Source organism: Thalia democratica, chromosome 3 (assembly GCF_965202585.1).
Source record: "Thalia democratica chromosome 3, ktThaDemo2.hap1.1, whole genome shotgun sequence".
NCBI classification, from domain to species: domain Eukaryota; kingdom Metazoa; phylum Chordata; class Thaliacea; order Salpida; family Salpidae; genus Thalia; species Thalia democratica.
Window position 1 is genome coordinate 39,727,444 of NC_139167.1, and position 20,719 is coordinate 39,748,162.

At 26.5% G+C, this 20,719-nt stretch overlaps 1 protein-coding gene and 1 non-coding gene across 2 annotated transcripts; both read right to left on the reverse strand.

The window, feature by feature from the left end:
- Positions 1-892: 892 nt before the first annotated feature.
- Positions 893-17,006, reverse strand: LOC145832280 (uncharacterized). The gene is made up of 17 exons (XM_082939598.1): positions 16,868-17,006; positions 15,819-16,000; positions 15,224-15,420; positions 13,800-14,047; positions 13,321-13,491; positions 13,007-13,127; positions 12,830-12,946; positions 11,554-12,196; positions 10,419-10,530; positions 9,801-9,983; positions 8,073-8,190; positions 7,134-7,285; positions 5,500-5,556; positions 3,981-4,164; positions 3,347-3,516; positions 1,371-1,482; positions 893-1,036 (listed from the first exon to the last, which is right to left on the reverse strand). Exons 1-17 carry the CDS (start codon positions 16,969-16,971, stop codon positions 893-895), a joined length of 3,015 nt encoding a protein of 1,004 aa, XP_082795724.1. The 5' UTR covers positions 16,972-17,006.
- Positions 8,433-8,634, reverse strand: LOC145832769 (small nucleolar RNA U3). Its single transcript, XR_014369746.1, has one exon. It is a non-coding gene; the product is annotated as a small nucleolar RNA U3 (small nucleolar RNA).
- Positions 17,007-20,719: the final 3,713 nt, after the last annotated feature.

The following is a 20,719-nucleotide window of genomic DNA, read 5'->3' on the forward strand; positions in this document are numbered from 1 at the left end:
TTTTTTTTTTTTAATTTTTTAATATAATGTAAATTGTAGTTATAAATAAGGCAATAAATATTTTAAGGAAATATATAAAACAAATAAAAACAATATCAAACTTTTGCCAGCATAGAAGGTAAGCTGGTGCGTCTGTTATTCTGATTATTTTCATGCAATCTTTCCATAGAGCCTTTGAAATTATTACCATGGTCATTATCTAAGCTGTGACGTAATAATTGAGAATTGGTCGGCGTAATGACTTTATCTTTATTGCCAAAAGAGAAATGTGTGCTTCTATCATAACTGTCATCTGAACTGTCCTGGAACACGTTTATAACTGTTAATGCAAAACATAGTACACAATGACATAAAGATAGATTAAATTTAGTATGATTTACAATTTTTTGAAAATAAATGAATATATATTTTAATATTTTATGTGCAAAATTAAATACTGAAGAAGAAATAAAGTATAATAGAAATATTATTCTTAAAACTAATATATATTTTTGATTTGAACTATTTATTTCTTTTGTGGTCAATACATTTAAGCTTATTAAAAACTATGAATAATTATCATTTGAGAAAAATTTAAGGTATATTACACGTTTGTTAAAAATAATTTTTACTACTTTTCTAAATTGATGTATACAGTAAAAAAAATTCTATACACACTACTATGCAATGTGGTCATTTTTAAAAAAATGCTTTATAGAACAAAATGTATAATGACAAATCTTTTTTCAATCTTAAGAAACAAATATTATAGTGTAAAAAAATCGTATGTTGAATCTATTATCTTAAAACAAAAAAAAATCTAAAATACAAAGATTGTAAATTTATCTTAATTAATAAAATTAAGTAAGCATAAGTTTTCTAATACTTTAATATACAATTAATAAAAAAAATGTTAAGGATTGGAATACGAAAAATTACTTTTATTTAAAATAAAAAAGCTTACTCTTGGATTACTTTCATACTTTCTCATGTCATAAACTCTCCGTTTACTGCAGTTAATTTGTAGAGGTGCTTCATTTTCGTTTCCATATTTGTTCTGTTACAAAATAAGACTTAATAATAAACAAACATATACTAAAACTTTTATGGTTAGTTAACTTAATAAAACAAACTATTTTTTGGATTGACTTATTATCATTGTGAACTTTTTTTGAAAAAATACGCAGAATATAAAAATTATTAGATAAAAAATGATTATTTTTACCTTGACATTAGCATCTAAACTATATTTGAAAAAACGGTTGTTTGATGATTTTAGTATTATTTTTGCCTTCCTTATTTTATTAATTCTATTATTTTTAATATTCTACCTAAGCTTTTTATAAAATTAAAGTGAAGTATTAATATTTTTAACAAGTAAAACAACACACAATCAAATAAGTGACGCTGGTGTCTTCAAACTCAGCGTTTCTATTGGTCAGCTTCTTCCTTATCAGATCTTCAGCACGCTTCGTACGAAAACTCTTTCTTTGAGGCTTCAGCCTGATAAAACAACATGATCTATCAGGTGCTTGAATCAACATTCAATTTTCTATAAAAACTTTAACTTTTTTCCGAGAATACAGTTTACTTTAAGGGCAGTTGTGAAAATAACGTCAGTTTATGAAAATTGATAGTGTTTGGCAAACAAGGCAAGAAAATTGTTTATTAGCGTATGAAAGCATCTAAACACAAGTGTTCTTTCTATAAACAAACTACTTCAAGCTTTTCAACCTTGAAAATATCAAAGAACAAACAACAGTCGATGTTTCTCAAAAAAAGTTCAGGAAAAATTGCGGCGCGTAGACTAAACAGTTTCAGCAGTTGTAAGAAACAAGCGACCTTCTACTTAACAGTAACAACAAATCGTCGAGTGCGCTTTTCTGCTAAAACTGCTTCGTATGATGATGGATTAGCGGGGCTTGACATTGTAAACTATTTCGAAATCTTTTCAGTTCAAAAAATAACAGTATTTAATTTTTTTTTTGAAATTGTTTTGAACAACCATATATACATTAATAATTTAGAAAGTTTGATAAACTTGCTTAATTTATTTGAATGATTTATAGCTTTCTAGATTTTTTTATTATTCTAAGTTATATAAGTTTGGTTTAAAAAACTATAATATTGAAGTCTTTACAATGAACATTGAATTCTTATGAAAAAACCAAACTCAAGTAAAAATATGTTATTCGACGAACAATGTTAGATGTTCTATAAATAGTTGATTAACAATTAACTATAAAATTTTCTAGTGATAAATAGTTGTTTTAATTAAAAAACTGTTTGTCAATCAATAAATAAAGTTAAATTAAGCTATCATTCTTCAGCATGTTTTTATGTTGCTGATGATTTTTACAAAAAAAATTGTGTGAACTTATAAGCTTGATCCTTTTTATTTTTTCAAAACTTTGCATAGTTATTTTTATTCACACATTTATTTTGAAAATCCGACAACAAAATTTAATAAAGTATAATAAGCTAAAAAAGTTTTAGAAGAAGTATTATCAAAAAAAAAAACATACGTTTAAAATGTAAAATATTACATATATAAAATAATAAAGCTAAGTAGAAATCAACTTACTTTTAAACTTTTACAAAAACTACACAAGTCAAATTTAACATTTTATATGATCACTACTACTATTAAAAATAAAGCACAGATGAACACTATAAAATGCTTTTCAAAAATTATTTTAATCACTAATCAGATATTAAATTTACCTTTTATTTTAGTTTGCATATGAATATTATGAAATTTTCTATAACTACTTTATATTGTAATTATTTTACTTTAAAGTAAAATACCGCCTAATTTATATTTGTTTTATTACATTTTTTTATGTATTCCGATAAATTCAGTGATATGAGATTCACTTTTTATGAAATGATTTTCTGAGAAAACTTAAACTAGAAAACAGATAAATGACTGAAAGTTATCATTACTATTTAATATTAAAATGGTTGATTACTTACATTATAATAAACAAAGGCTTCTACATTTGTGTAGACACTTACATCATTATACAAAGTAACTTAATAAAAGCAACTTTATAAAATACCCAATTACTAGATACGTACTGCACCACTCCACTTTAACATGTTTACCGCCCTTGTTCATGGCTTTTAAATTTATTCATTAAATATAAATAAATGTACTGGGTGTTGCATAGCTATCCGTTTATACCCATATAAATAACGGGTCTTAAATCACCAACCATTTGGTAAACTAATTACGAGTAAAAAACAACTTAACATTTAAAAATCTATTTTATCTTATAATGTAATGGAAACGAATGTTCATAAGTATTTAATATCTACAACAATTATTATAAAAACTTAAAGAAAACAAGTGAATTCAACAAACCTGTTGTTGGTGGACAACCTTGGACTTGCGCCCAGGGAAGGATTGTTTTCATTTTTGAAATCTTCAATTAGGTGATGCTTGCTCATGAAATTCCTGGTTGCTAGGGACATGTTGCATGGTGACACTAGCTCCATTCCTGGCATACCGCCTGAGTCGCCAACCATTAGTTCCTGAAAATTGTTTAAGTTTCATATTGAGAAAATTAAATAATCACATTTATACTCTACCTTTAATTCATAATTTTTTATGGTGACCAGAGTGTATTTAAAATAAGATTTGAACAAACTAATCAGATACTATTAAAAATATAAGACAAAAATAAAGACAATTTTTTTTGTTTTTCAACAGTCACTATGTAAACACATTAAAGAAAAGTGTATAAATATTACACAGATATTTTATTTATACAACTTGTCTTCATTTCATCACAAACATGCAGTTCTTAGTTTATAAGGTATTAATTGTATATAAATTAAAGTAAAATGCTGTATGAAAACATGAGACAAAGTAGGTTATACCAAGTTTGCTGTAAAACATTGTAACTTTTTATATAAAAAGAAATATATTTATATCCTATCCTAGGTAAGATAATGAAAAACTCAGCAGCAAAACCAAGCGGATGGAATTCACAAACTTTTTCATCACTAGCTGTTGTGTTTCGATTCGACGACGAACTGCTTCTCAAATACTTTTTCGTGATGACGTCATCGAATATCGAGTTGTCGGTGGCTGGTGATGACGTCATTAGCGGTGACTTCATGGTCGAGTTGAGGAGAAATGAGCCGGTAGCCAACGCTGACAAGTTCATCATTTGCTTGCTGTGAGTTTTAAAATTTTGTTCAAAATTTAGCGAAGTCATTGATTTTATATTTTTACATAGTGCAAAAATTAAACAAAACGATAAAATATAAAACGTACATAAAGCTAACTTGAATAAACAACAGTTATTATATTCCTGATTATAGTTGAATTTTTTTTTTGTTTTTCTATCAAAATCTATATGATTTTGAACAATCATTAATAATTTCCTAAAAGAAAATTAAGAATCTGGTGTAACAATTCATACGCATTGTACATCCAGATATATACTTATCAGTTTAAGTAAAGATACATTCGAGCCACAACTTTGAGTCAGTGCCAGTGTAAACATGTACTTTACAGATATAGACATTTGTACTATGCTTTGTGTAAAGATTTTGTTTAAGAATGTTTATTTCTTAGAAGAGTTATTTATTTAAATTCCAAGTATTTTATTTTTGTTTCAGCTTAAACATTTTTTTTAAATACGTTTCCCTTATAATTAATTCATGTGCAAAGGTTTTGACTCCATTTAAAGTTTTTTGTAAAGTACGATGTTCTTTATATTATTGTTAGGTTGTGTATACGTTTTTAAATAATAACCAAACCACTCATTTGTTGTGCCTCATTTGTTTGTACATGTGGCATATATAGTAGCTTTAAGTATCATTTAATTATAATTTAAGTTAAGAACTAATTAGTGGTTATAGTGTTGATGTAAAGTACATTATAACCATACAAGTTTATTAAGTAACCAACAACTTTTATGTTGGTTATACATTGGTTAAGTTTCAAACTGCAAACCAAAGTATTAAAAACATAGAAATAAACAAATAATAGTTCGATATGCATATGTTTCTTGCTGTGCAATATTTCTTTATAATTTAGTTTATTGCTTAAACACTTTTTAATTAACAATCTTGTTTGTATAAACTTTCAATCGGTCCAGACTTAGATATAAATTTTATACCAAGTTTATCTAGGAGTTTCTCATTAAGAATTTAAGCTAATATCTTATATTTTTGAAAAAATAAAAACTATCAGGTAGTTTGTATACAAATTATTTTTTATTTAAGATAACATATCAAGACCTTCTTCATTCAAAAGGTAACAACTATAGTACATGATAAATTATTTGCTAAAATTAATTTTTTTTAATACAATTTAAAAAAAAAAAGATTGTTATTAAAAAAACAAAGTCGTTAATACAACAAAATATAAGCAAAATTTTACTTCATATAATTACATGGTAATTAAGAACATTTAACCGTTATTATAACTTTGAAAAAAAAATTAGAATTTGATCATATTTATTAAACTATTTTCATCTGTAAATTATAAATAACAAGTCTTACTTTTGGCATATAAAGCTGCTTGTACGACTATTACTTTTCACTTCGCTTTTAGACGATCTAAAATATAAAAATTTATAAATAATAGCTTCTTCTAAACAAAATTATTTATAAATTTATGGTAAAGCTATGATGAAGTTATTAACTTAAGTATTATCTACCAAAATAAACACAAAAATTGTTTCGCTTGTTTTATAAATTTAACTGTTAATTGGTTTTTATTTTTGCTTACTAACTATAAGTTTAATAGTAATTTTTAACTTTATTAAAATATAAAACTTAAAGTAAATTTTCTTCTTAAGTTTAAGTGCAAGTAAACCTTAATCACTTGACAAAGTGTTTATCTTCAAAGTTAGTCTAACTTACACAATTTGAAAGTGAAAATAGTTTCTCAAATAAAAAGTTGGAAAATAGTTTCTCAAATAAAAAGTTGGTAAAATATTTTTTTAAAAGAATTTTTTTTTAATAATCGACAAATAAAAGACAACGACTGTATTTTAAACTTGGAACAACGTTTTAAAAACATATTTCTTACAAAAGCAATTCTCTTATATGTTAATAAAAAGCACGTCCAGTTGTAAAAATATAAGTAAAGTAACATTTTAGAGGCACAAGAAAAGTACAACATTTTATAAATAAATTTATTAAATTTTTTTTTTTATTAAAATGGTGTACTAAAAAATAGTAAAACCGACATTGACGTGAACAACAACAATAATCAAAGAGTTGCAATTAAGAACAAAGTTTTAAAAACTCAGTTATTAAAATTTCTATTGCATTACAAAAAGTCACCAAATTTTTATCTTTAGTAATCATGCGCATTTTTTTTAATTGCTTTTATTATACGTAGTTTAAACTTAAATGGTGATTTGAGTTATAATTTACATCGTTTTAAAGTACATTTACTTGTTATCGATCAAAGCAAGTGTAGTTTGATATAAAACACGGTTTAACGACAATTTAAACCAATAAAAACTATCTTTAACCCGTTTACGTCGATTACTTGCTTTAAAACAGTCAGTTTAAACCAAACCAATTAGCGTAAATTTTTAGGTTTAAGTTATTTAATGTATTGAAATGAAACTTTTCAAGAAAGACGGTTATTTCTTATTTAACTTCACTAGCACAGTTTAAAACTTATAAGATTGCCGTATAAGAACTATGTTGTAAAATGTTAATATTCAGAAAATTAACGTTTCTTAGTTGCTTATTTAGTTTTTTCCTTTAATTAGTTCATGTTACCACTGCTTAGCGCTAATGGAATGTCTCCCAGTCATGAATCGGCGTTTCTACAAGAAGAAACCCGGGATTAAAACTGGGACCTTGATTTATGAAACCCTGATTAAAAGTTCATCACATGTACAAGTGAGACTTTGCCCAAGGTTTCAAAGCTTTGTACTCATACAAGCCATTCGAGCTTTAGTAATGACGCGCTTGTACGTGAGCGTTTGTTTGTGACGTCATAATGAGAGACAAATGATCGTAAACGAGAGTGATGAAACTAGGAAACGTTAAATTAAATCAACTTATAGAAGTTATTATCCTTAATTAAAATAAAATTAATTATCATATAATTGTTTAATGTATTTCATCAAGAAAGAAACTTTAACAAATAAAACAAATAATTTAATACTAACTTTGTACTAGAAAAATTTTCGTTATTGCAAGGAACAAATATCGTTTCATTGTTGCTTTTTATACTTGACTGGTGAGTTTGGTCATCTTGACAATGCAGACTAGTCACATTTGTTTTGTTCGTAGTTGCACTTTCTCGAAAGGCACCTCTCAGCTTTCAAAAGAGTTAAGCAAAATTGCATTTGAGGTATTAAAAAAATTTTGAACAGAAACCTCTTGTAAATATACCGAATATTTTTGCTTTTACATTACCCAAAATATCAGCATTATAATGAAACTCAAAAAATGATTGTACTTTGTATATTCTTATTTGCAATCTTTTAAAAAATAAATCAAAAAAATAGTCAACTTTATACTATTTTAAGCTTAAATTTAAATATACAAAGCAGAAACGTTTTTGAATTATTAGTATTTGTTCAATATACTATTTTAAGGGTTGCCAAATGTTTTTAATAAATTTTTTCCAGGGTTTTCTAAATTTCCTCCAGGTTTTTGTAATTACATATTTTAAGGTATTAGCTTAAAATTAAGTTTAAGGTAAAAATTGTGTAAAATAGTATAACTACTTGGTAAAGATATATTTAAGCTTCTTTAAACGTGCTTTTAAATAAAATAAAATTTTGATGGTGAAAAAAAATTTTATCTGTACGATAGATTTTTTGTGTCAAATCGAAACTTTACTACATAACATTAAAAATTTGTTTAAGATTCCAGGTTTTTCCACGATTTTTAGTGATTTTAGCCTAAATTGTCAAATTCCAGGTTTTTCCAGGATTCCAGGTTTTTTAGCAACCCTGTATATTTAAAACTTTAAAAACTTGACTTAAACTAATTTAAACTATAGTTTTATATCCTGTGTAAACTTTTAACTGAAAAAACTTCATTAAGAATACAATGTAAGAACTTTTTAAAGAATACATTTTAAACTAATTTCTACAAACTTGATCGAGCAAAGGCACAAATTCTTGATTCTCAGCCGTGTTAGTTGTATTTTCATCGTTTAAAGTTCTGACCGAAGCTAAACATTGTATATCACCTGCACTTTCTCCTAACTGCAGGCTGCAATTGTAAAACAAGTTTATTTTTTAAAGCTAGGCACTTTAAGATAGTTTTGATTGACTGGTTTAATTTATAATAAAGTAAGATTTAAATGATAACTGATTATGGCATCCGATATATTGTTTAAACATGAAAGTTTTACATAATTATTAACAAAGTTAGTATGATTGTTTAAACATGAAAGTTTTCAAAATTTATTAACAAAGTTGGTATAATTGTAAAATGGTCCCGAAGGGCCTGTGGTCGCTCAGAAAAGACAAACTTCCCTCCACCCGCCCGAAGTCAGGTGAAACAGTCATTACGGCAGGGCGACCCGAAAGCCGCCCGCCATTTTCCTGCTCAAGAAGCTGTCCCATCAATCATCATCGCGATTGGTTGACCGTCATTGTTAAATAACGTTCGTGAGACACATACTTTAGAAATGATCCCTAAAAGTATGATCTTAACTGCATAGCATTGAGATTGGTGTATAAATGAAATAAAGAAGGCAGCGATTGTGGCGAATGAGCTAAACGAGAGAGAGCTTTTTATGCAATTTTTAATTCGAGAGAATATCGTTGCAAGCAGTTATACAATTTTTTCTGGTACGTTATAATATAATAACTTACCATAATTTAAATGATTTATTATAATATTAAATCAATAAAAACCTTTACACTTTCTATTAAAACATGTTTTATAAAATATTATATACGTGAGAAACTACAACTATGATTGGAAAACCCTAGTTATTTGAAGGTAAACAGTTAAACTACTTAATTTTAACTGCACATTGTTGTAAACAAGCTGTTATTCTTTATTTTATATGCAGATTATTTGGCTTTTATCGAAACAAAATAAATACTTAACTCTGATAAATTCATATTTTGGCTGTTGAAGCTTTCTACACTATAGTTTTGCTTTTTACTCAAACTTACCCTAAAACTTACCTTTAAAAGAAGATGTTTGTTTAGCTATAAAACATAAACAAAGAAGCTAAGCAATTGCACTATGTATATTTTTTAATTCACGTTTTTTACATATGAAGCATTGAAAGTTTATTGAGTGCATAAAACATTTAAGGCAGAGCTTTTAAAGTTTTTATCATTTTATTACGAAAACCTTTATGTAGTATTTTGATAGTTATTTGTCAAGCATCAAATCAATTAAGCGAACTAACACTGATAGAGTTAAGTTTAACCTTCTAAAATTAAATTAAGCAAGTTTCAAAAGTTACTTTAATAAGTAACATACTTATCAAAAACTAAAAATAAATTTAATTTTTGCTATTAGAAACTTAAGTAAGTTTAAGTACACTCATACAGTTAAACTCTTCATAAAGGTTGAAACTCTAGATTTTATTAAAAAATTATAACTCAACTTAACAAAGGTCGTAACAAATTTTTAAAAACTTTCATACTATCAATAGATTTATCAATTCTAATTTGGCTTTTTATAACTATTAAAAAGTAAACTAACTTATATAAACTAGAAATAAAAGTACTGTTTCAAAAAACTACTTCAAGTTTTATTTGAAGTTTTTTTTTTAATGAAATATCTTTCATAAAAATAAAGTTTCATGTAAGATTATACAAGCCTACTACAAGTACAACAGTTGCAATTTAGAATACCTTGACTCTCCGCTTCCAGTTAGTTCTTTTACGTGCAAGTCTTCTCTGGATTCATCTTGTCTTTCTCTAGTAGACGACTTTGCGCTGTCAATAACGTCGATTATTTCATCAGCAGGATTCACTTCATCCAGATATTTTTCTTCAAACACATTATCAAGCTTTTCTTTTGTATTAAGCTCAGCCCTGAGAAATTGTATTGTGTATTAAGTTAAGAGTGTAGTTTTAAACTTACTTTCGATACACATCTTATCTTTATCTAAAATTCTATAAAAGTACATACATGCAAAAAGAAAAAAAAAACCTTTTGTTTAAAATGTTGAATAAGTTACTAAACTATAAGTTACAAAACTTATATTATATACTTAATAAAAACAACTATCTTTGCTACTACTAGAAACATTTATATGATAAACAAAACAAAAAAATATTAGTTGAAAAGGCTAACCACCAATAAAAAACTTCTGTATTTAACATGAAGTATTAAAACATACATAATGATTTTTTAGAGATGATGTTTTTTTTTTAATTGGCGTTAGAAAATTGTTTTGAAATTATTCTATATCGCATTTAATCAACATGAATAAATTCAATGCCAAAAAAGTTTAAAACTAAGCTTACAATGATATGCATTCATCAATATTTGTATCTTGAACAGTTTTTATTTCAATGTCACCATCACAAGTTGTTGAACAAGCAACGCTAGTCGTATTAATTTTTTCTGTTTGTTGCTCTAAAAAAATTAGATTATTTTTTTTTAGTTGCAAATGTGTATGTATTCGAACAATGAATAGGAATTTTATATACGAGTAAGTTCTTTTGACTTGTGTTTTTTGTAATAAAGTTATATAATTACAATTAAACATTTCTTGTGTTACTTTAAATGTTATAATAATGGTATGATATCTACAAAGGTGTGATATAAAATTTCTAATTAGACATTAATTATTCTATTAACAGCAAAAAATATTAAATTGAACTCGTGAAGAACCTTTAGTCTATCCAAACTCTATAATTGCAGTACTTCTTACAGGATTAGCAATAATTTAAGAAAAAAATAGCATGTAACTACAAATTTAATCTATATCTTCTAAACTAGCCTTACTAAGCCATTTTTTTATTAACTCTTACCTGATTAGAAATTTACTTTCTTGAATTTTGAACGTTTTTAAACATCTAGAAATTGTCTATTTATACAAATAAAACTGGTTTTAAAAAACCTAAAATATTCACATTTCTACATCATGTTTAATTAAAAATATCACTTGTCACGTATTTCAGAACTATTGTTTTAAAAATGATTTTAGTAAATGTGATTTAAATTATACACCTAGTACATTACAATAAAAGTATACAATGCTAGCGGAAAACTTAGTCTAAATACTGATTTATTGTTTTAAAGAGTTTATAAAATATAAAAGAACAGTAAATCGAAACACTATACTTTTTATTAAAAAAATGTTGAATCATCTTAATTAACTCAAATTTTTAATCAACTTGAGCTTTTAGTAGTTATTAGACAAGCCTAATTTACCCTGAGGGAGTACAGTTTTGTAACAGGTTTACAGCATACAACTAACTGCTACAATATTAAACAAAACGGTATGATTTAACGAAAGAAATAACTAAACAACTTAATGTGCAATAAAAACATTTAAAATTTGATAGCTAGACTTTAAAAGTTTTAATCAACTGTGAATTGGGTCGACAAGGTCTTTTTCAAATATGTTTAAAACTACTATTTGCAATATCAAACCTTGTTCGTAGGTTTCAACGGGTTCAGTTTGGGTCGACTGGTCGCGAGTTTCGGGTGGCGAGGTCGCGGTCATCCTGGTCAAACTGGAATCTTCTACCTTGTGCTGCCTGTCCAGCAGAATCTTCAGCTGACTCTTCAACTCGTTCATCTCGTTTTCGTGCTGCTGAAGGAGCTGGAACGCGTCCGGCTCCAGCACGTGCTTCAACCACTTGATCCCTTTCTTCTCGCTGCCGGTTTTACTTACAGCGCTTTTGGGTTCGAAAGGCGGTTGTTGTTGCTGCGGAGAAACGTCAAGTTTGTGGGTTTGTGGCGCCGCTTTAACAAAACCGTTTTCACCGGTTCTTTCATCACGGTCGTAAGACGGCTTTGAGCTCGCACTTTGCGGCTTCTTGAGTATTCCGACTATCTTCTTCCCGGCCGGTCGACGATCGGTCGGCCTTTGTGACGTAACAGCGTCGATCGTGACGCTCTCGATACCGATCAGGGACGGCTCGGCGACCTGACTGAGGGGAAGCTCGAGAGGAACCGGCTGGAACTCGGCTTCCTGCTCGAACTGCTTCGGTTCTTCCTCGTCGCTTTCGAGGGACGTCATCACTTCGGCGATGACGTCATCACTTGCATCACAGTTGACGTCGACAGACTTCTGATGGTTATTTTTTGTTTAATTAATGTTTTGTTGCCTTGTTTAAATATACAAACTAAAGTTTTATTTAAGATTTTGATGAAGAGAAGTAAAATTTATAAAACTTGATTTTAAATTCTATTAAGAGTTAGAGTAGTCTTTTATTCAATCTAAGAAAAAAAAATTATATTAACAACTTAAATATACCAAAAACTACAATTGAACTATACATATTGTCTATAATTTCAAAAATTACATTGCAAATGAACTTATTTTTTAAATAAACAATATAAAAAAAAATTATAACAATTACTAAACAAGATTTTATTTTGCAGATTATTAAAAACAGTACAATATTTCACTCGTATAGTAATCTATAAGAGATCTTCAGTTGTCAATAAAACCTAAAAAAGCTTTCAAACAAATAAACGGTAGTGTATCTAGATAAACATTTAACTAAAATTTAAAAATATTTTTTTTATTAAATGCTTAAATATAAAATAAAACAGATCAGGAATATTTTAAGTTTTATAAAACTTGGTTAAATCTCAAAATATTATTAAAACGCAAATTAGCTCTATTAAGACTTTTTTTTAATTTTTTACTTACTTCTATAATCCTTGAGTTTTTATTTAGTTGAGATGTATAGATTACTCTGCCGACAACATCAGAAAAGTTACTTTCATCCTTGCCATTGGCGGGAAAATTGTTATCAAGATGAAGTTGAATAGTCTGACAAGCATTTTGTGGATTGTAGTTTTCTATGTAGGTCTGTTTTGAGCAAGCATAAATTTACATGTTTAGTTTGAAAAGCTTCAAAATTAGACTCACTTGACTGTAAACAACATCGAACTCCATATTGTTGATATTATCAGCGCAGCATTGAAAGAATTGAGGCTTGCTAGCTGCAAGAGACTGAAGCATCACCACAAACTTTCCATCCACTGTTTTCCTGTTATCAATGTTGGAAATTTTAGAATACTCCTGAGCTTTATTTAGTTAGCTGGACTCATTAGTTAAAATATATCATAAAACAAGTTTAAATATTTCATATCTTACATAAGCAATTTAAACATTTGATATATTTTCTTTATCTATTAAATTTTAAGTCAATATCTTAATTCAAATGTTTTTGTGTTAAACACCTGTTTTTGAGATTTGTGGAAAAAGCGTATCTGAGGGCTGATAGCAACACGAATGGGTGGTTTACCATGGTAACACCACTTACCCACACACCTATTAGTGGAAGATTTTCAACTTTGGGATCTGAGTCAAGCAAAAGCAATACCTTACGCGTCTGATCCATTGTCAAATACCTGTTAATTTATAAAGTTTTATACTTGGAAATCAAAATTATGTTTACAAAACTTCATTGAACTTTAAATTATGTAAGTTATAGAAATATAAACCATTAGTAAACCATTTACAGTATTATCAAAGTACTATCTACAGTTAATGTCCTGGACAGTACTGGGTCCGTGGAGTGTAACTCAATAACCAAAAGGTTTTCTGTACAAAAGGTCCTTAGACCAAACTTTATAAGCGCTTTTTTAGTTGTTCAATAAACAATATAACGCAAAAAATATAAGTCAAGTATAAAAATATTTTGTTAAAGTACACTAACCCAGTTTTCAAGCCATCTCTGAAATGAGAAAAGCTTGAAGACAAATTTTTAGCCAGCGCAGTAGAAATAATGGGAATTGATTTGATTGGCTGTATTTCAAGTGTGTTAGCAATGTTCATTCCAATGAATCTCAGTGTTAGATTTGCTTCGTTCATAGAGACATTGTCATCAGTAAGACAAACAATTCGCGATTGTAAAATATTTTTTAATTCTGGTGTCGATTTACAGCTTATATTTGTATGAAGCAACTGTTAAGTTGAATTTTTGAGATAATTAACTAAATAAGAAACTTATTATTATTCTTAAATATACAGTTAAAAGCAATATAGAAAAACTTTTTGTTTTAAAAAAATAAAATCGATAAAATATAAGTGATACTGCTCTTGAACGTACTTAAAATAAAAATATTAAATTTAAAACAAGGACAGAGATTTGGAGTTTCACTGCTCATAAAATATGAAGTAAAAAATAAATTCGAATTTCAAATGGTGTTTTAGACAGCTTGTTTGAATAAAAATATTCAAAATATAAATACAAATAAAAAATTCTTAAACAAATTAAATAATTGGATATAATTTAATTTTTTATCTGAACCTAAGGACTTTTAAAAAATAAATACCAACTTTAATTAAAAATATTATATAATTCTTAACTTGCAAACTTTCTAATATTTCTATTGTAAAAATTTTTATTAGTATGAGAAAAAGTTTAATAATTACGTTTTCAAAAGCAGAACTTAAAAATACAGACTAACAGAACTTTAAATTTTTTGACATAAATAAGCATGAAAATGAATAAAGTCTATACATTAAAAAAACATTTATATAAATTATTAGTATTAAAAGATCCAAACTGAAACTTCTCATAGAAATAAAAGTTTTACTTATGAGGATACGGATGTGGTGAATAAAATAAACAAATACAAGAATTACACTTAGTAAATGTGTTTCAAAATTAAACTAATACTTTTAAAATGTAACACGTTTTATCAATATAACAAAAAAAAATACCAAGTTTTAAAAGAAAACATTTATAAGCAATATATTTTCTAAGCGCTTGTAAAAATATGAATACATTGTCTTTTAATTTAAAGATCATTGTAATTTATTAAATCAAATAGATGAAATTGCAAGAGTTAAGAAAATTAAAAACTTACTAATTTTTTTTGTTTAATTGAAAGTTTTATAAAAGTTTAATTTTCGTTTTATAACAATAATAAATGAGTTGTCTTTATAACATTGACTAACCTTTTCTGTCTGCACTAAAGTTTTTGATAACGTAAAATGAGCATTAGAACGGGTGATCAAGTTGTAGTTTATTAAGGTTTAATATGAAGTAGTAATAATTATAAAACTTTAGGTTGTAAAACATATAAATTTTTATAAGAGTTAAAAGTTAAATCAAAATGAAACAAATCAAAAAACCTCCATTGCTACTTCATAATGATTAGAAGAAAAATTGAAGACAAGATCTGAAGGAATACGGTTGGACTGAAAACTTATTGAAACAGAGACTTCATTTGGTAACAAAGTAGTTGGAATTTTAATAGTCTTGTTATTAGAACAAGTTTTTATTATTCCTGGATCAAAGCGTTCCAAAAACAATGTGATTCCCATTTCATCTTAAAGAAATATTAATTTTACAATGTTTATTTAGCTATTTCACTAGTCTAAATATTAGCAGTGGGCAATTTTTTAGTGGGCAGGACACATTAACTAAAAAAGTTAAATTCCGTATAATTAACAAAAAAAATTACTGTTAAAATTGAAAAAAAAAATTAAAAGCACTAGTTTGATGGAAAAATTATTTAACAGACACTACTGTGTACTGAAAATTAAATTAAGAGTTCATTTCTAACTTATTTGAAATAGAAAGCCTAATTTTATTATCTACTTCTAATGTAGTTTTGAATAAAAAATAATTGGTAGGCCAGAAACTTTTTATTTTTAGTTTAAACTTTAATTCCTAAGTTGCACAGGAAATAAAGTGTTTCCTATTTTAATTAAATAAATAACTTACCATGATCAACACTAACAGTACCAATGAGAAAGCCTTGAAAATAAACTTGATTTTTTGAGGAATTTTGATAACGAACAGCATGTTTGTGGGCCAATCTAACACATTGCTCAGTGCAAATAACACAAGCAGGACGGGCATACTGAGGTCCAACATTTATTACTTCACCTATTGGTCGCTGGTCCCTAAAAGTTATTATATATATTTGTTTTTATATAAAATTACTGAAATTAATTTATTTAAGATGTTTGTATTGATATTTACTCAGCCATCCTTTTGTACAAGTGTTATGTACAACTTTAATATAACTAACAAATAAAATTCATTAAAAGACCATAAAAGGGGTAAATCTTTTTTTACAACTTGATCCTATTTTGAAGAGTTTTAATTAGCTACAAACCGCTTTTTACAGCTTTTTATTATTCAAAGAACTTTTGATATATAGCTGGTTAAAGTCGTAGAAGTATGGCCCTAACTATTTTCTTTTCAGAATAGTTTTCAAAATATTTTTTTAAATTTTTTAAACAAAAACTAAGTATTGAAAGCTATTCTGGTTCTAAAAACCTCTTAAATATGAAGGCTTTATATCTTGTATTGCTTAATATATACAAATTAGCTTGTTTAAATTAACAGTTTAATATATCAGAGTAACTGATCGTGCCACTACATATATAACAAATAGAATAACTGGTAAAAACTAAATCTAATAATCAAAAGCTTCAATATTATAATTGCACAACATAAATATCATACCTTAAACTAATGTAAATTTAGTAGTTACAAATACTATGGTTTCATACACTTTGATTTACTAAAAAAAAATTCAGAACCAGTAGATTTATAGAACCCTTATTTACAGTGGCTACAACAAAATTATAATTGGATAAAACATTATAGCCAAAAACAATAATTTTTCAGTATTTATTTGATACTGTTAGTGATAAATATTAAACTGTACTTTTAACAACTGAACAGTTGAATATATTTCAATTTAACAAAAAATACATTTCAAAGCTAAAGGCTTCTTTTTTTCTAAAACAAATTGTACTAACCACAAGGATACCTCAGTTAAAGGGAAACTTAATTGGCTCATTAGTGAAGAATTCTGTGTTACTTTGTTACCACTCATCATCGGTTGCTTTTCAAGAAAACTCATTTTTTAAATAACACTTAAAATGTTTTAGTAGTACATGTCTGATGAAAAGGTAATGATTAAAACTAATTAGATTTCTGATATAGTTCAAAAACATATAAACTTTTGAAACTAGTTTATTTTATATTTCATAGCACAGATAATATACAGTTATTTGTCTTAACTATCAAAACTGCTCGATTTACTGAAGTTTAAAGAGCTTATTAAAACAAAATAAATAATTAAGGCTTTAAATAACACTATAAATAAGCAACATTGTTATGTGCAGTTTACTATTTTATTGTACTTGAAAAGGTCGTAATTTTTTTCCACCAAGACCTGGTAATAAATAAAATATTTAATTTGCCCATTTTTAATTTTATTTAACGCAGATATTAAAATACATTTGGTTATTTAACCAAACTTAGGTTAAAACTTGGCTAAAACTCATATTTAAGTATTTAGGCTCCAGGTTTTGGTCTAATGTTTCCATTGAAATTTCAGAAAACCTTTAAATGCTTTTGTATAAATTTTTTGTGGTATCACTAAAATGTGTAGTTTGGAATTCTTTCGATTGTATGTTGTTTCAATTTTTATATTTTGTGTAAATCATATAATTTTAGTTTAGAGTTTTTTTGAGTTCATAAAAAAAAATTTTTATATATTTGTTTATTAGTAAAGTGCATAATGGTGTTTAACTATCTTTTTTTTTAACTTGATCTTTTGTCAGAGAGTTTTAAATAATCTACAAATAGCTTTTTACAGATTTTTAAAAACCAAACTAATTTTTGTTGCTTAGCTTGTTAAATTTGAAGTGTACAATAGGTTTGTTAAGGGAGAAGAAAACTAAAATAGTAAATAAATATAACTCACTAAAAATCTATCTCCTCCTATGTTTTTTATACAAATAAATACCTTTAAATTTCATTAATTGTTTCTTGCAATAATTAGATAAACCTATATTAAAGACTTCTTAAAAAATTGAAAATTAAAAAACTTAAGACAATTTATTTTTTAATTAATTTAAGACAGTTTATCAAAAAAATGAAAAATATTCTTAGTCAAAACTTTAAAAATTCCTCAATGGATGTTTTTATAAATACTGCAAGTAACATTTCCTAAAAAATGTAGGTATTTATCTAAAAATCATAGGAGTAGATAGATTTTTACAAATTTATATTTATCATTTTAGTTTTATCATCCCATAACAAACCTATTGTGCTCTCCAACTTTAACCAGCTATATTTTCATATAATTTAATTTTTTGTTAAATTTAAGTTATTATGTATACTAGCAAAAGTTGGGTGAACCTTTTTAAATAACAATCTGTTTTTCCGGACAATGATTTACAATATTTTGATAGCATTTTATTAGTTTCAACTTTATTTTTAACAGCTGATTGTGGGTTAACTTGGGGAGGCAGCAATCACTCAGTATACTTTTTAGTTGCAGCATCTGTAGATACTTACTTGAGGATTTGAATTTTTAAAACTTTCTGACATGTTTTTGTTTTTAATGTTAAGTTTCTAACCATGTGGGTGTTTGTCATAATTTACAAGTAATCAAAAGTTTTCAGTTAAGAAATAAAGCTTTTTTTTAACAAATAACTATTGATCATTAAGAGTCAGGTTAATAAAATATTTGTTTCAGAAGAGGGTAAGTTGTAACTGATGTTTTTTCATTAAGATCAAAAAATGGTTGTACACTGCTTCTTTGCTAATCTGTTAACAAGCCTTCTTTTGTAAATAAGGCCAGATTAGCCTTTGGTAATAGCAATAAATATTTGAATATCTAGTAATGATGACCTAGAAAAAATCTAATTTGCTATTTACTGTACTACTTGTATTATATGTGTTCTACATGCACAAATATAAGTAGAACTTTGAAAGTTCTGACAAAAAAAATTATTGAACACTTTTAAAGAGATTAAAATAATTCACATTTACTTTATAAAAATATTTAATTTGTGAATGCAACTTATAAAACAAACTTTAAGTACATGATTTTTTATATAGGTCTTCAATAACTTTGATCAAACATAAATTGAACAACTTTTTTTTTTAAAGCTTTTCATTTCAAGGGTATTATACACACTTTAACTTGCTTGGTACTTTGTTACTTTGACTTAATTTAAATATTTTACTTTTAGTTACTTAAGTTTATTGAACAACAAAAAAAAAAGAGGCTTAAAACATTTGGTTTTAGGACTTGGTGCACAAAGAACCTTTTGGTTATCTAGTGCGAGTCGCTTACCTTTTAACGTCTTGTCCAGGACTACAACTGGGCAAAGTCAAGACAGAGTTTTCTAAGTCCCTACCCCCATCAGGCAACAAAGTTACCAATACATTATTTGTTGAGATTGTAAACTTAAAAGTGTTTACGAAATGGTGTTCGAACTTAATTTTTAATTACATCAAAACAAAGTTTTTTTAATTATCTAGTTTAGCATTTAAAGTTTTACTGGATATGAGTAAAAACATTTAATAACAATTAAACAGTCACACCCCAATGATTTCTACTTCAAACAACATTTGTAGCATTTTGAAGTTGTTAACAGGTAAGCGGGTAAAGTCTATAGAAACACTAAACAACAAAACTTTAAAATAAAATGTAGTTTATAAATTCAGAGTCAAATATTATTTTGAAAAGAGTCATAATTATTAGAATTATCTTCAAAAAAAGCATATAAAAGAGCCCTATATTATTAAGGATATTTAAATATGTTTTGAATATCTTTAAAGAAAAACTGATTTGCCATGTACCATTCTTCACTGGTTTAATTAACTAGTAAAGTTAAATTAATAACAACTAAAAACTTTTTTTTAATTAAATACTACTTTAAAATCACTTTTAATAAATTTGTCTTAAGTACATTCATAAATCGATAACTGTATCTTCTAAAATCATTATATATTCAAGTTGAAGTGATGTATTTTAAATTATTGAATCGATAACAATTCGGATAAGAGTTTTTAAGAAATTGCTTAAAGCTTTAAGTACATGATTTAAATACAATCATAAATCGATAACTGTATCTTCTAAAATCATTATATATTTAAGTTGAAGTGATGTAGTTTAAATTAAAGAGTCGATAACAATTCCGACATGAGTTTTTAAGAAATTGTTAAAAGCACAATTCAAAGGTTTAGTCTACCGTGCTTAGTATAGTAAAAATCATGACGTTATCGGTTTAACCATTAGTAAATAAACTTTAGAAAATCTTAAAGCAAACCGATCAAATTATTATTCCTATAAATTCAGTTAGTTGAGATGAACAATAAACGTAAACATAGAATTCTGATGGCTTGTAATTTTTAAGGTCAGTCTGGTTTGGATATTTGCTGAGTCAAAAAAAAAAGCTTTTTTTCATGTAATTTATATAACTGTTAAAATTTTATTTTTTTATTTACTTTAGCATTTTTGGGTAAGGTGTGTAAAGTATAAGGGTATAAAAAAACTAATATAAGGCTTTAAAAAAACTTCCTAACTCAGCAAATATGCAATTTAGCCTGACTTTTAAGCAAACTTTTAAAGTCTGATTGTTATATGAAAGTAAAACTTCAGCCCAGTACCGAGTATAGCTACCAATTTCTTTATGTATAAAAGTTTATTTATAAAAAAATAACTTGAGCTTTTTTGGTAATAAAGCTTATGACCTCGATGTGATTGTAGAAACGTTGATCCCTGATATAAAAGTTGTGCTTATAGTTTATGAACTATTAAGTAGTACAAGTCCAATAAATCATTTATAGGGAGAATAAATATAAGAAGT